This window comes from Drosophila obscura, unplaced genomic scaffold, assembly GCF_018151105.1.
Source record: "Drosophila obscura isolate BZ-5 IFL unplaced genomic scaffold, ASM1815110v1 contig_28, whole genome shotgun sequence".
In the NCBI taxonomy this organism is placed as follows: Eukaryota; Metazoa; Arthropoda; class Insecta; order Diptera; family Drosophilidae; genus Drosophila; species Drosophila obscura.
This window is the reverse complement of record NW_024542815.1, coordinates 812,540-824,445: the sequence shown is the minus strand read 5'-3', so window position 1 is coordinate 824,445 and position 11,906 is coordinate 812,540. Positions and strand designations below refer to the sequence as shown.

At 43.8% G+C, this 11,906-nt stretch overlaps 3 protein-coding genes across 3 annotated transcripts in view; all 3 read left to right on the top strand.

Moving 5' to 3' along the window:
• The window catches only part of LOC111069924 (serine-rich adhesin for platelets), a 40,071-nt gene extending 34,489 nt beyond the window's left edge, over nt 1-5,582 (top strand). The window contains 5 exon segments of the mRNA XM_041594437.1: nt 2,572-2,656; nt 2,797-2,899; nt 3,835-3,985; nt 4,725-4,876; nt 4,942-5,582. Of these exon segments, the coding sequence (XP_041450371.1) occupies nt 2,572-2,656; nt 2,797-2,899; nt 3,835-3,985; nt 4,725-4,876; nt 4,942-5,065 (615 nt within the window). The 3' untranslated portion in view covers nt 5,066-5,582.
• Nucleotides 5,583-5,739: 157 nt separating this feature from the next.
• Nucleotides 5,740-6,927, top strand: LOC111069925. Its single transcript, XM_022360163.1, has 3 exons — nt 5,740-6,240; nt 6,305-6,520; nt 6,623-6,927. The coding sequence occupies exons 1-3, from the start codon at nt 5,905-5,907 to the stop codon at nt 6,857-6,859; spliced, it is 789 nt and encodes a 262-aa protein (XP_022215855.1). The 5' UTR covers nt 5,740-5,904; the 3' UTR covers nt 6,860-6,927.
• A 636-nt stretch (nt 6,928-7,563) lies between these two features.
• LOC111070005 (40S ribosomal protein S12, mitochondrial) lies at nt 7,564-9,340 on the top strand. Its single transcript, XM_022360293.2, has 2 exons — nt 7,564-7,785; nt 8,924-9,340. The coding sequence occupies exons 1-2, from the start codon at nt 7,734-7,736 to the stop codon at nt 9,292-9,294; spliced, it is 423 nt and encodes a 140-aa protein (XP_022215985.1). The 5' UTR covers nt 7,564-7,733; the 3' UTR covers nt 9,295-9,340.
• The last annotated feature ends 2,566 nt before the right edge of the window (nt 9,341-11,906 follow it).

Below are 11,906 nucleotides of genomic sequence, written 5' to 3'. Positions count from 1 at the left end.
TTCAGAGGCACAACCAGAACCCACCCACAAGTCCCACACGCACACCCACACACACACACATTTCGCTCTCTCTCTCTCTGTCTCTGTGTGTCTGTCTCTCTTGCGGCTTCGTTGTTTCAACTCCCTCTCGCCCTCTCCGCAAGAGGTTGAATAAGGAGTAGAACATGTGCAGCTGAGAGGGTCACACACCTCACACGAAAATAAATGATCTGCTGCACTGCCCCACCATGCACCCCACCCACCAATACCACCCAACAATCGTAGGACAACGAGGCCGCAACAACAACAACAAACAACAGCAACAACAACTACAGAGATTCGTGAGTTTTGAAACCACCGAAAAAAGCACGCCACCGCCCAATAGAAAAATTGTACAAAAATGCCACCAGCAGCAGTAGCCAGCAGCCTGAGTCCCCCCTGCAAGCCCCGTTTTTATACTCCCAAAGCGTTGTACTACCAAGAAACTTATTTTTTGCCTAAACCCCCCTCTCCCCCATCCGCACCGCAGCAGCCTAACACATATGGTACACATGTATGTACAGTCTTTGACAACTAATTGGGATTTCAGAAGGATAACTACGAATGATGAATTTAATACAACAGCCCCATTATTATTATTATTGCAAGATCTTATTTCCCTTCGACCATATATACTCGTTGATTGATATTGATCTTCTTGTACTGGCCAGTTGGATAATGTAGAAGATCCCTGTGTATTAAGCCTTTTTATGCAGTTAGTCATTTTGATGGCTTCTAATTCCCAAAAAAAGTTAGGTATCAGCCAAGGGCATTCACATAGGACGTGTTCTGATGTGTCCTGCTCCAAAATCTCTAATACATTTGTAATAAGTAATTTCCAATTTAAATGCACCTTGAATTTGAAAAGCATAGTTTTGGGATACAAAATCTTGACATATTCAGAAAGTGCAAAGATTTAGCGATAAATCGAATGTCACTCACAAGTTAAGCACAAATTGAATTTAATTAAATTTTTGGGTTGAATTGGAATATGGGAATGGAACAACGTTTCCCCAATTAGCTGTCAATGAGTGTACTGTGCCATTTCTACTATATTCTAATATATATTTATATGTATTTGCATATATGTATATGTGTGTATATATTGCCTGTATATTTATTCTCCCACACACACACACACTCACAAACAACCAAACACCACACACACACACACACACACACTGACAACCAGACAGACAAACCGTTATAAATGTGTCGCTTATTCCCTTTGCGTTTCGTTTCGATTCGTTTCGTTTCCCTACGTTTTGTACCACCCATTACGTTGCGTTAAATTGTTTCGTTAGTTTTCTTTTCCGTTCCTTTACGTTTTGCTCTCTTTTGTTCGTTGATTGGTAGGTTGGTTGATTGATTGATTGATTTATTGGTTGGTTGGTTGGTTGGTCCAGCGCAAAAGACAATACACATCGGAAGCATTAAACCCCCATGTTGCCTTCCCACTCTCTCGCCCTCTCTTTTTGTACATATACCTCCCTACACACCCCCACGCCCCACCAGTTGAAATGAGGAAAAATTGTATATGATTTTTTTATTTGATTTTTGTTGTCTACAGCAGCTGCCGCTCAGTCTGCTGACCTGCTCTTGTCCCCCCACCCCCACCGTGTACCGCATGCGTTCGTTCGTTCTTTGGTTTTTACTTCTTATTTTGTAGCCATAATCGTGCATGTCATACATATGTAAATTACGAGCATCTGTAGCCATAAGCATAAGCAAAGCAAACCACCAGCAGCGACAGATCTGGCCACACCAAAACCAACTTCAAACTCCAGCAGCCGATACTCAGCCACAGCCACAGCCACACCATCAGCAATCTTCGCTGCCACTTTGCGTTGTTTTTTGCCATACCATACCTCCCTCCCCCCCCCCTACCATACTCGTTTTTGATTTTTCCATGTGCGTAGTGCGTTTCTTTAGCGGGGGAAAATTCTTCATACAGAGTTGCCAACCCACCAACAGCTGTACGTCTGTTGCAGCATTAAATTATGCAATTACCATACCCTAGCAGAAGCCATTCCTCATCATTGTCTGTCCGTCTCTACCTAGGGATATACCAATAAAAAATAATTAATAAAAAAAAATAAAAATCAAATTTAAGAAAATTCTATTTGCAAGGCCCATCTGCAAGGGTATCGAAAGCTTCGGAAGCCCCCGAAGTCAGCCTTTCTTGTTTTTTGAATTACATGTTTCGTAGCTGTACTTTTTTTTGTATGTAGCGCTCAGCATAACAAAAAAGGAAACCAACGAATGTGTGCTTTGTTTTCCACGTTCTGTAGTGTGTAAATTTGTTGCCTGCCAGATACAAAACACATACACATGTATGTAATATGAATAACCACCAATGTTGATTGATTTTCTCACCCGATTTTATTTTGTGTATTCAAAATAGTTATGTAATTGATTTTTTGTCGTGCATGCCCAGACCCGACTAATCATTGTAATGTTTGCTTCTCTCTCTCTTCCTCGCGCTGCCTGCCTGCCGCCTGTCCACACACGATCAAAACGCACTAAAAACTCTCTTCACAAACAGCAGCGCAGCAGCACAGGCAGCAGAGCTCCACCACCAGCGAACAGCGCAGCGAGACCAAGTCGAAGGATGGCGTCACCACAACAACCACAAAAGGTAAGAGAACAGATTGAGCCACGAGTTGAGGGACCAACTATAATGAGAGTGGTCTCTGGGAATGCCGCCCCTCAGCTAGTATATAACACGAATTGCTTGCACTGCTTTACCTCTCTCTGTCTCTTCTCCTCGTATTAAAGTTACCACGCACACGGTGAGCGGCAGCGCTGCCTCGAAGAACATTTCGCCCTTGGCCAAATTCAAGCAACTCGATAAGCAGGCGGCCGCCCAAAAAGCCCAAAAGTAAGTCTTCCTTTTCATATAGTTTTATTGAATACGTAAGAACACACACATAAACCACATACATGTACATACACTTAAACATATTGTAGTGAGTGCACACATACATATTCGAACTGTGGGCGGGAGAATCAATCAATGCCAATGGCCACTCCTATTGCCTACTTATCAGGACTCCAGCTGCGATTATGATTGTGATTGCCTCTCCATGCCCTTCACCCATCCACAACAACACATTGGTTAATGGTGCACCACCCATACCCACCCCACACCAACACCCACACCCACACCCATGCACACGCCTACAATCCGACACATACAAGCATACATTTTTTCACCCACTCTGTCAACGATCGCGGATACTCACTTAAAACGTCTGATCCTCTTTGGTGGCTGGTCCTGTGCTCTATTTCTCTCTGTTTATGGAGGTTTTCTATAGTGTTGTTGTCCCCAAAAGCAAGCTCCGATTATGTTGATGAGAGAGTGAATGGCTGTCTGTCCTCTATGTGAAATTAGTGATCTCTCTCTCTCTGTCTCTCTCTCTCTCAATTTTCTTCTATATTTATCTCTCCCTCTGTGTCTTTCTGGATCTTTTCTGTATCCAGACATGAACGAACATGAGACCGGCGTTAGCTGTTTCATTTCCATATTATCTTATATCATTGTTGTTTTTCTCTTTCTAACACAACAATATACACACACACACACATCCAAACCCACACTTATGTACGCCCACACCTTAACCACATACGAAATAAAACCAATACAAACACAAATCGAACACCCAGTATAAGTAAAACAAATACAATTTGAAAAATAAAACAAAAACCAAAAAAACAAAAAACAAAAACAGAACCTAAGAAGATTAAAGAATTATTTTGTTGTGTGAGTTTCGCTAAAACGTCTGCCACCCTCCCACCTTGAATCATTTTGTTCAGATCATCTCCAACAACAAGCACACCCACGACCCCTGGCGGCGGTTCGTCACAGCCGCTGTTCAAATTTACCGATCCGGCATTAAATGCGCGCGCTGCCACTGTCAAGGATCAGCTTCTGCAGTGGTGTCAGCACAAAACGCAGGAATACGAGGTATCCGAAAACCTAAACCAACCAACAAAATTACAAAAACCAAAAAATGAGCCAAACCAAAACGCAAACGCAATTGCCGAAAGCCACAGCCATAGACCCAAGCACCGTTTATTTTTGTAATTCCCTATCTTTGATTTTGATTTTCTTGTTTATTACTTGTACAGTTTCGTTCGTTACGTTCCAATTTTAGTTTTCCATAACCAGCAAAAAAAAAAACACCTAACGACAAATCCAACAATCAGCTAAAAACAAACAAATTAATATAAAACAAGAAAAAGCTCATAACAGCGCTTGAACGCTTCCTTCACACACACAAACACACACACATACAAAAAAACACCTAAAGCCGCACACATGCGAACACGATCTCACACGCCTCTGCCTACAGACACAGATACACACAAAGGACAAAAATGCAAACCATACCAAGCAGTAGAAGCCGTTGATGAAAGCAGCTTATAACCGATTTCAGTCGCTATAACCGTTTACCGCTTACCATTTGAATTACTGCCGCCGCTGTGTTTGCTATCATTTCGACTGTTGCTTAACTTTTTTTTCATTTAGTTTGATTGTTTCACCTCTTGGGCTGGGGCTGGGAACCTAATGCTTTTGCTAAGGCGCCATCAAAATAAATAGCAACCAATCAAATCAAATCAAACAAACGCTCGATTGCTCGCTCGCTCGCTTCCCCCCACCGGCGAACCGACTCATTCCAATTTGTTTTGCCTATTATCCACAGAACGTTCAAATAAGCAACTTTAGCTCGAGCTGGTCAGACGGCTTGGCCTTCTGTGCGCTGATCCACCATTTCTTGCCAGATGCTTTTGACTACAGTAAACTAACCAAACAGACGCGCAGACAAAACTTTGAGGTGGCCTTCAGTGTTGCTGAGTGAGTACTGCACTGATATACTACTGTATTGAATCCTCACTGTAACGATTTCGTTTCGTCCGCAGCGAGAAGGCGAACATAGCGCCGCTGCTGGATGTGGAGGATATGGTTGAGATGAGTCGCCCCGATTGGAAGTGCGTTTTTGTCTATGTCCAGAGCATATATCGTCGTTTCCGCAATTGCCAGTAGGGAGAGCAGCAGCGCAGCACCGTCGATGGAGCAGCAAGGAATAAGCAGAGGCCGCAGCAGTCAACTCAACAACTCTCAATAGAAACAGCAACAGCAAACCACTCATTAAATTTTAAGCAGTTTTCTCCCGTCCACACACCACACAGCCCATAACATAACTGAGCATTTCACCCACTCCCAAGGACCCCCCACAACCAGTCACACCCAATTTAACTATAAAACGGAACCGCAAATGGCAGCGCAGGCTCGTCTAAAGTGAACCAGCATCTTGTACGTTTTTTTTTTGTGTTTGTTTATTTTTTTACTATTATTATTATTATTACTATTACACATTATTTTTTGTTATCGAACGCGCAGCAGAAACTATGCAATAATTGTTGATTTATTTCTTTGTCATAATTGTAATTGTTAAATCGCAGAACGAGAAGAAGAAGCAAACAAAGATCTTCTCAGCACGAGATCTTCGGCTACTAACCTTGATGAATTACTACCGTAATAATAAACATATTCTATGTAACTTCATGTGCTCCCATATTTATATTTATGGGGCATGACGATGGCGATTGGATTAAAAGAAGTCACATTCGATGCGATTGGTCGCACTATTATTAGCCGGAACATTTTTAAAGAAGTTACAAAACATGAACAGAAAAAAAACCCAAGAATGCCTTTATTTTCCGGGTATCGTTTTCGACGACTGTACTGTAGTACTGGACGTATTGTAAAATGTCTGTACAATACTTTATGTAAAAATTCACAGCTCAAATTTAGTATTTACACCTCGGGCTAGCAGACGAAGCTCACGCCCATAAGAACACACACATTGGGAGTCGATTGGCATGGCCCATCGGCAGCAGCTTCCCGTCATCTCGGAGTCCACGGCTTTTCGGCTGTTCAACAGTGTATTGGGCGACAGGAGGACGACGACAGCCCCCGATATGTCTGCCACCGATGCCGGCTCCAGCAGCCAGAGAGCTAATGATTATGCTGCAGATGGTGTCGTGCCCAGAGGTGCACCGCACCTGCCTGTGTCAGGGGCGCGCTCGCAATCGCGTTCGTCCTCGCGGGAGAGCGTGGACTCAGCCAACGAGTACGGAAATTCATGCCGCATCTGCCGCTGGAACCGAAGTGACATGGAGATCATTAACTGTCCGTGCAAGTGTAAGGGCAGTGTGGTAAGTGTGACCCTGGGGCACGTGGCTCTGCGGATATCATTATCATATGACGATCACATTGCAGGGCTACATACACCTGAAGTGCCTGCGGCGGTGGATCGTCCACCGCCATGATAATCGATGCGAGATCTGCAACGCTGTCTTCGACCTATCCGAGGAACGGGTGAGCATCAAAAGGATGATGCGCACTTTCTGGTGTGGCCGCTGTTGCGGCCTCATCGTGAAGCACGTGTTGTTCAGTGTCTCGCTTATGCCGTTGGGACACATCATCTTGCAGCAGGTGAGGGCCGCCTGTGCTCCGTGCCGGTCGAGTCGTCTGCTTACGGCCCTCCTGTTTCGTGGCCCAATCACTGCTTATCAGCGCTTATTTTCTTGTGTACAGGTGCTACAGTGCATGGAGACCTTAAACCAGGGCAGCGCCGACCAGCTCACCGTCCAGGAGGTATTCATCGCCTCCTGTGCTCTGCTCACCTCCAGCGCCCTCTTTTTCCACTTCTTTGAGTTCGTGACGACGCGTTGCCTGCTCATCCGCAACATTCTGCGCCACTGGTGGATGTTTGGTAGCACCAGCGACTATTCTCTGGTCGAGATCGAGGACGATGCCGTGGAACTGTTCTAAGAATAGCTTTTGACAATAGAAACGCAAATTCGAAATTTAATACTGATAATTAAAATCTCGTCACAGAACCTCTTTATCTGAGCCTCAATGCACGGTCATATTATTGCACACACTTGATCCAACAGTTGGGATATTAATTAATTGGGAGAAAACAATTTTAATTTAGAATTTTAATTTATAAAATAAAGTGCAAAGAGATTTATTGTTGTTTATTACACTCGGCAATAATATTGCAATTTTCAAAATAAGCGCCGATAGTTTCTGCTTTTCACACAAAAATCCCGATATTTTTCGTCAGCAACCAGTTTCAATGTAGCAAAGAGCAACCCTGTGTAGCTTACATGTAAGAAATTTATTTAGTGGAAATTTTTGTATTACTTTTCTGCTAAAGCCATACTTTATAAGCAATCAAATAAAAAGGAGTACTACAAATGAACAAATCTTGTAGAAAAATGATTAATTTATTAGAAGAAATTATATTTTATCTGCTGAGGGTTCTAGCTAGCTATTAATACTGAACCGAACATCAAAATTAGAGAATATCTATTTCCGATTATGAACAAAAAATACGATTAAATACGTGGGTTAAGGTGAACTCATTCAGTTCGTTCACTGTAGTTCTTTTTTTCAGTTCATGAACGACCCAATATTTTATTGGAGGCTTAAGTGGGTTAAGGTGAACTCATTCAGTTCGTTCCCTGTAGTTCTTTTTTTTCCGTTCATGAACGACCAAATACAATAATAATAATAATTGTAATCTCTTTATAAATTAAAAAGGAGCCTAACTATACTATTTTGTAAAGTACTGACTGTTTGGCACACTAACCCATTCAACTTGGAAGCCGGCAAGAGATCCCGTCGTAACAACAACAACATGAACTTCCTGCGGCAAACATTCAGCATTACGAAACAATTGACGGCGCAGGGTAAGCTTGCCTGCAAGTTGGGCAAAAACTTGACCCGTCCTATTATATTACAGAGGGTCCCTCCAGACAGCCCCTTCAGGAGCGGCCCGGTCTGTTTTTCCCAATCAATGACTGTGCGCATTTCTCCCTCGTCGTCTGTGCGAGTATTTATCCAGCGATCCTCGTCGCATCGTGCCCACAATGATTTGTATAAAGTGTTTGTTTTTCAATGTGCAGTGCCCACTGCAGCAGCACTCAATCGCAACTCTTTTGGTCGCGTGCGCGTGGCCGTCTTGCTTACAGCTCGCTTTCAATTCCGCTTCGGGGCCCTCCACCCCCACCCCCGCTGGCCTGCTGCTTGTGAATATTTTCATTGCCGCTTTCCCATGTGTCCCCCGGATGGGTTTTAATTAAAAAAATAATTTAAAACCTGCCAGCGAAAGTGCTGTCAAATGGCAAAAGAGTCCCAAACAGCAGCGACAATGGGGATTTGCATGCCCAATACAATAACCACAATGAAACACACGGACCGGACCCACACCTGCGGCTGTGGATCATCTATGGCCATTGTCCAGTATGTTTGCCCGCCCTTTGTCCTTTGTATCCAAATGTCGAGCATAGCTATTGCTTCGAATCCGCAATATGGAAATTATTACCTGCTATCGTCAGCGTGTCGGTCGGTGTGTGGCATTTATAATTGAAACTGCCCCGAAACTGCGTGTAGCTCCGAGGATGGACGACGGATCGTCCCCCCATTGTCACACTCTCTCAATCATGGAATCAAAGGCTTGAGGGCCATGGAGAGAACGGTCTTTTGTTCGCCTCCGCTGCATTGCTGGACATTTGCGCTTGCGCGTCATTTGGCTGCAATTATTGGCGATCCCAGGCAGAACAGAGCAGCGCAGAGCCAGCGAACATTGTCAACGATTTTGCACTGCTGCAGCGGCTGCTGCACAATTATTTTCGATTTTCACAGAGATTAGCCACAACAAAGGGCCCATCGGGCATTGTCAATCTTGGATGGCCGGCCGGCCAACTGTCTGGTCTGACCCTTTTGTATGTTCCTCTGAGAGAAACCCCGATCTGTGAAATGCACAGTACAGTTGTGCTAGAATCGACTTGAAGCAATCATTAATGACGAATCTCTACTGTTTTGCAGCCATGCAGACCGGCTATGTGAGCGCCTTGCGCGGCATGGCCTCGCTAAATCAAATGCATCGCTCTGGACCCCACATCAAGACGAGGCCGCCACGCCAGCCGCTGGATGGGAAACCCTTTGCCAAGGGCGTCGTCCTAAAGACGCTGATCAAGAAGCCCAGGAAACCGAACTCGGCCAACCGCAAGTGTGTGCTGGTGCGCCTCTCCACCGGCAAGGAGATGGTGGCCTATATCCCCGGCATTGGACACAATCTGCAGGAGCACAACATCGTTCTCTGTCGCGTCGGTAGGCTGCAGGATGTGCCCGGCGTGAAACTGAAGGCGGTGCGCGGTGTCTACGACCTGGCGCACGTCATCAAGAAGACCCAGTAGTTCCTATAGCACATTGTATAGATACAAATACGCAACCCCCCAAAAACAAATTGCCAGTCAGTCCATACAGCATTGTGTTATTATTGTTTTTTTTATGAAAAATTATGCAGCTCAGCCGGCTTATTGTAAGTAGCAACAAGTGGACAAAGTGAGGAGGTTACCTTCGATCCTGGACCTTGTACCCTGCAATGAGTTCCCCTTGTACTGTTCCTTGTTTCTTGTTCGCTGCTTCCCTTGTCGTCGTAATCTTAAGTCAACAGGGCGTCACGTCACTTCTACCTGGGGCCTGGCATGTACCACAGGGAAAAGGATTTAACTGCATTTTTACGCTTTAGCAGCTAAATCTATTTTACCGGAATCGAATCTTGTTGTCCGTGTCGTGTCGGTCCAAGAATTGCCAAATAATCGTTAGTTGAAATGGGCGTCTCCCTGCCCCGCCCACTCATCACAGTTGGCTCTGTGGAAGGGCAAACAATAGTTTTGCATTTCGTCAGAATGTACACAGAAGAACATAGTCAAGGCACTGCTCCTGCTCTGTCCGTTTGGGGTTCTACTGAAGGTTGATTGCCACTAAAGCAACGTCCAGGGAAACTCAAGTGGCATGGAATCTGATATCAAAGTCGTGCAAGTGGTAAACCTCGACATCCACACACTATAAAAAATCATTCTTTTTGGAAAAACTTGAAGTTGAGACGAGGAAAACATATGCTCCAAGAACACATGTATATTTGAAATGTTGAGGAAATATTTCAAATATTTCATTCGAACTGCCCCAGTAAATGATCTTGCTGTTTTGTAATAGAACTTTGCCATGATGCAGAACCAGAAACCATCTGATCTGTGTTCATCAATATGTTCCCATAACACCTCCCATGATATATTCCCTAGATATTACAAATGAACGTTACAACAAAATATATTTTGGAGAGTTTAAAACCAGTATGAATGGATTAAATTAATATTCAATAATGTAATTTGGTTAACTTACTTGGCGTATCCATACAATAATGGATTCCCAGCACATTGGGAAGTATGTATTGGATTATGTTATGCGAACTTATAAAACTTGCGTACTCGTTGTATATGCTCGTACGGCTCGTGTTAAGCCGAAACCCCCATCCAAAAATATGATTATGTTTCTCTACTGAGATTACTTTTTTGGTCGTAAATCTAATAAGAGTTCCATTCCGATATCTATGACAATATCCCATTTTATTGGCTAAAAACATATTTTAAATCTAATTACTCCTTTTCAAAAATATATTTGACATTTCTTCAGTTAATGGACTGGACTGAGTTTCGATGTCGGTTTTCATCAAAGAAAGGGAACTGGGTTCTGGCCAGCAAAAGGATTCACCGTTAGCAGTTAACCGTTAACCCGACCATGTACCATCTAGCCATCACATCACGCATGGCCGAAGAAGCAGTTAGACAAACACATAGGAATATTATATTTGTTTTAAGTGAGCCGACGTCGGGGCTGTCGCCATCCCAGTGGATGGATGACAGTTCGGTGACCACAGAAATCCTTTTCCTGTGTCCACCAGCGCGACTCTGTTCACACAAAGGTCCTGGGACAACGACAGACAGAGGGAAAGAGAGGCCGTTGCTGTTAGCTCTGTTAGTTTTCTATTCTGGGCCTGATTGAGCCATTATGACAGCAGCAGCAGCCACAAGATGAAGAATGAGAGGCAGAAGTCTCAGAGTCCGAGTGCTGCTCCTGGATCATTGTCTTAAGGTCGTCCCGTTTTGATTTTGTGCTGAGTCAAGTTGTCCAACATTAAGACGAAGCAGCGACAGGACTTCCCTTTGTCCTCGAGCGTGCATAATTTTTATCAATAAAAATGTCATTGTCCAAACACATGCGAGAGGACACGACGGCCAACAGCTAACAGGCAGCAGCCAGCACCCAGATAATCATCCTCCTCAACTTCCGTTGAATCCGAGCCCCGTCTTGAAGGATATTTCTGCTGCTTTCTGTCGCTTTTCTTTCCGCCTTTGTCTCTCATAATAACTGTAAAATTTGTGAAATGAAAAATGATCCTCCGCATTACTGGACAATCATCCAAGTGTTCACACGTTTGCGGCCAGCCAATTGAATTGGCAAAAAATCTGGGAAAATTCAAAAGTTTTTTTGATGAAATGAATAGCCAAAGGTTCTCTTAGGAGGTTCTATTCCTTCTGTCTGTCTGGGAAAAAGCAATCCTCAAGCGATTCTATTCTGGGATCACTATATAAGCCATTGCCAAAAAGAAAGTCCTGGAATATAGGGCTTATAATAAAGTTCAAGACTTGGAAGAGCTTCGTCTTTCAACGTATCAATGTGTGTGATTTTAAATTCCTTTCTTTTTATCGATTCAAGACAGACAAATATTTCTCTGCTTTCAACTGCTTCTCCTTGCTACCATACGGGAATTTCTAATTATACCCGTACTCAAAAAAGAGTTAAGGGGTATATTAGATTTGTGGTAAAAGTGGATGTGTGTAACGCAGAGAAGGAAACGCTTCCGACCCCATAAAGTATATATATTCTTGATCAGCATCAATAGCCGAGTCGATAGAGCCATGTCTGTCTGTCCGTCTGTCTGTCTGTCTGTCTGCCCGTCTTGTTG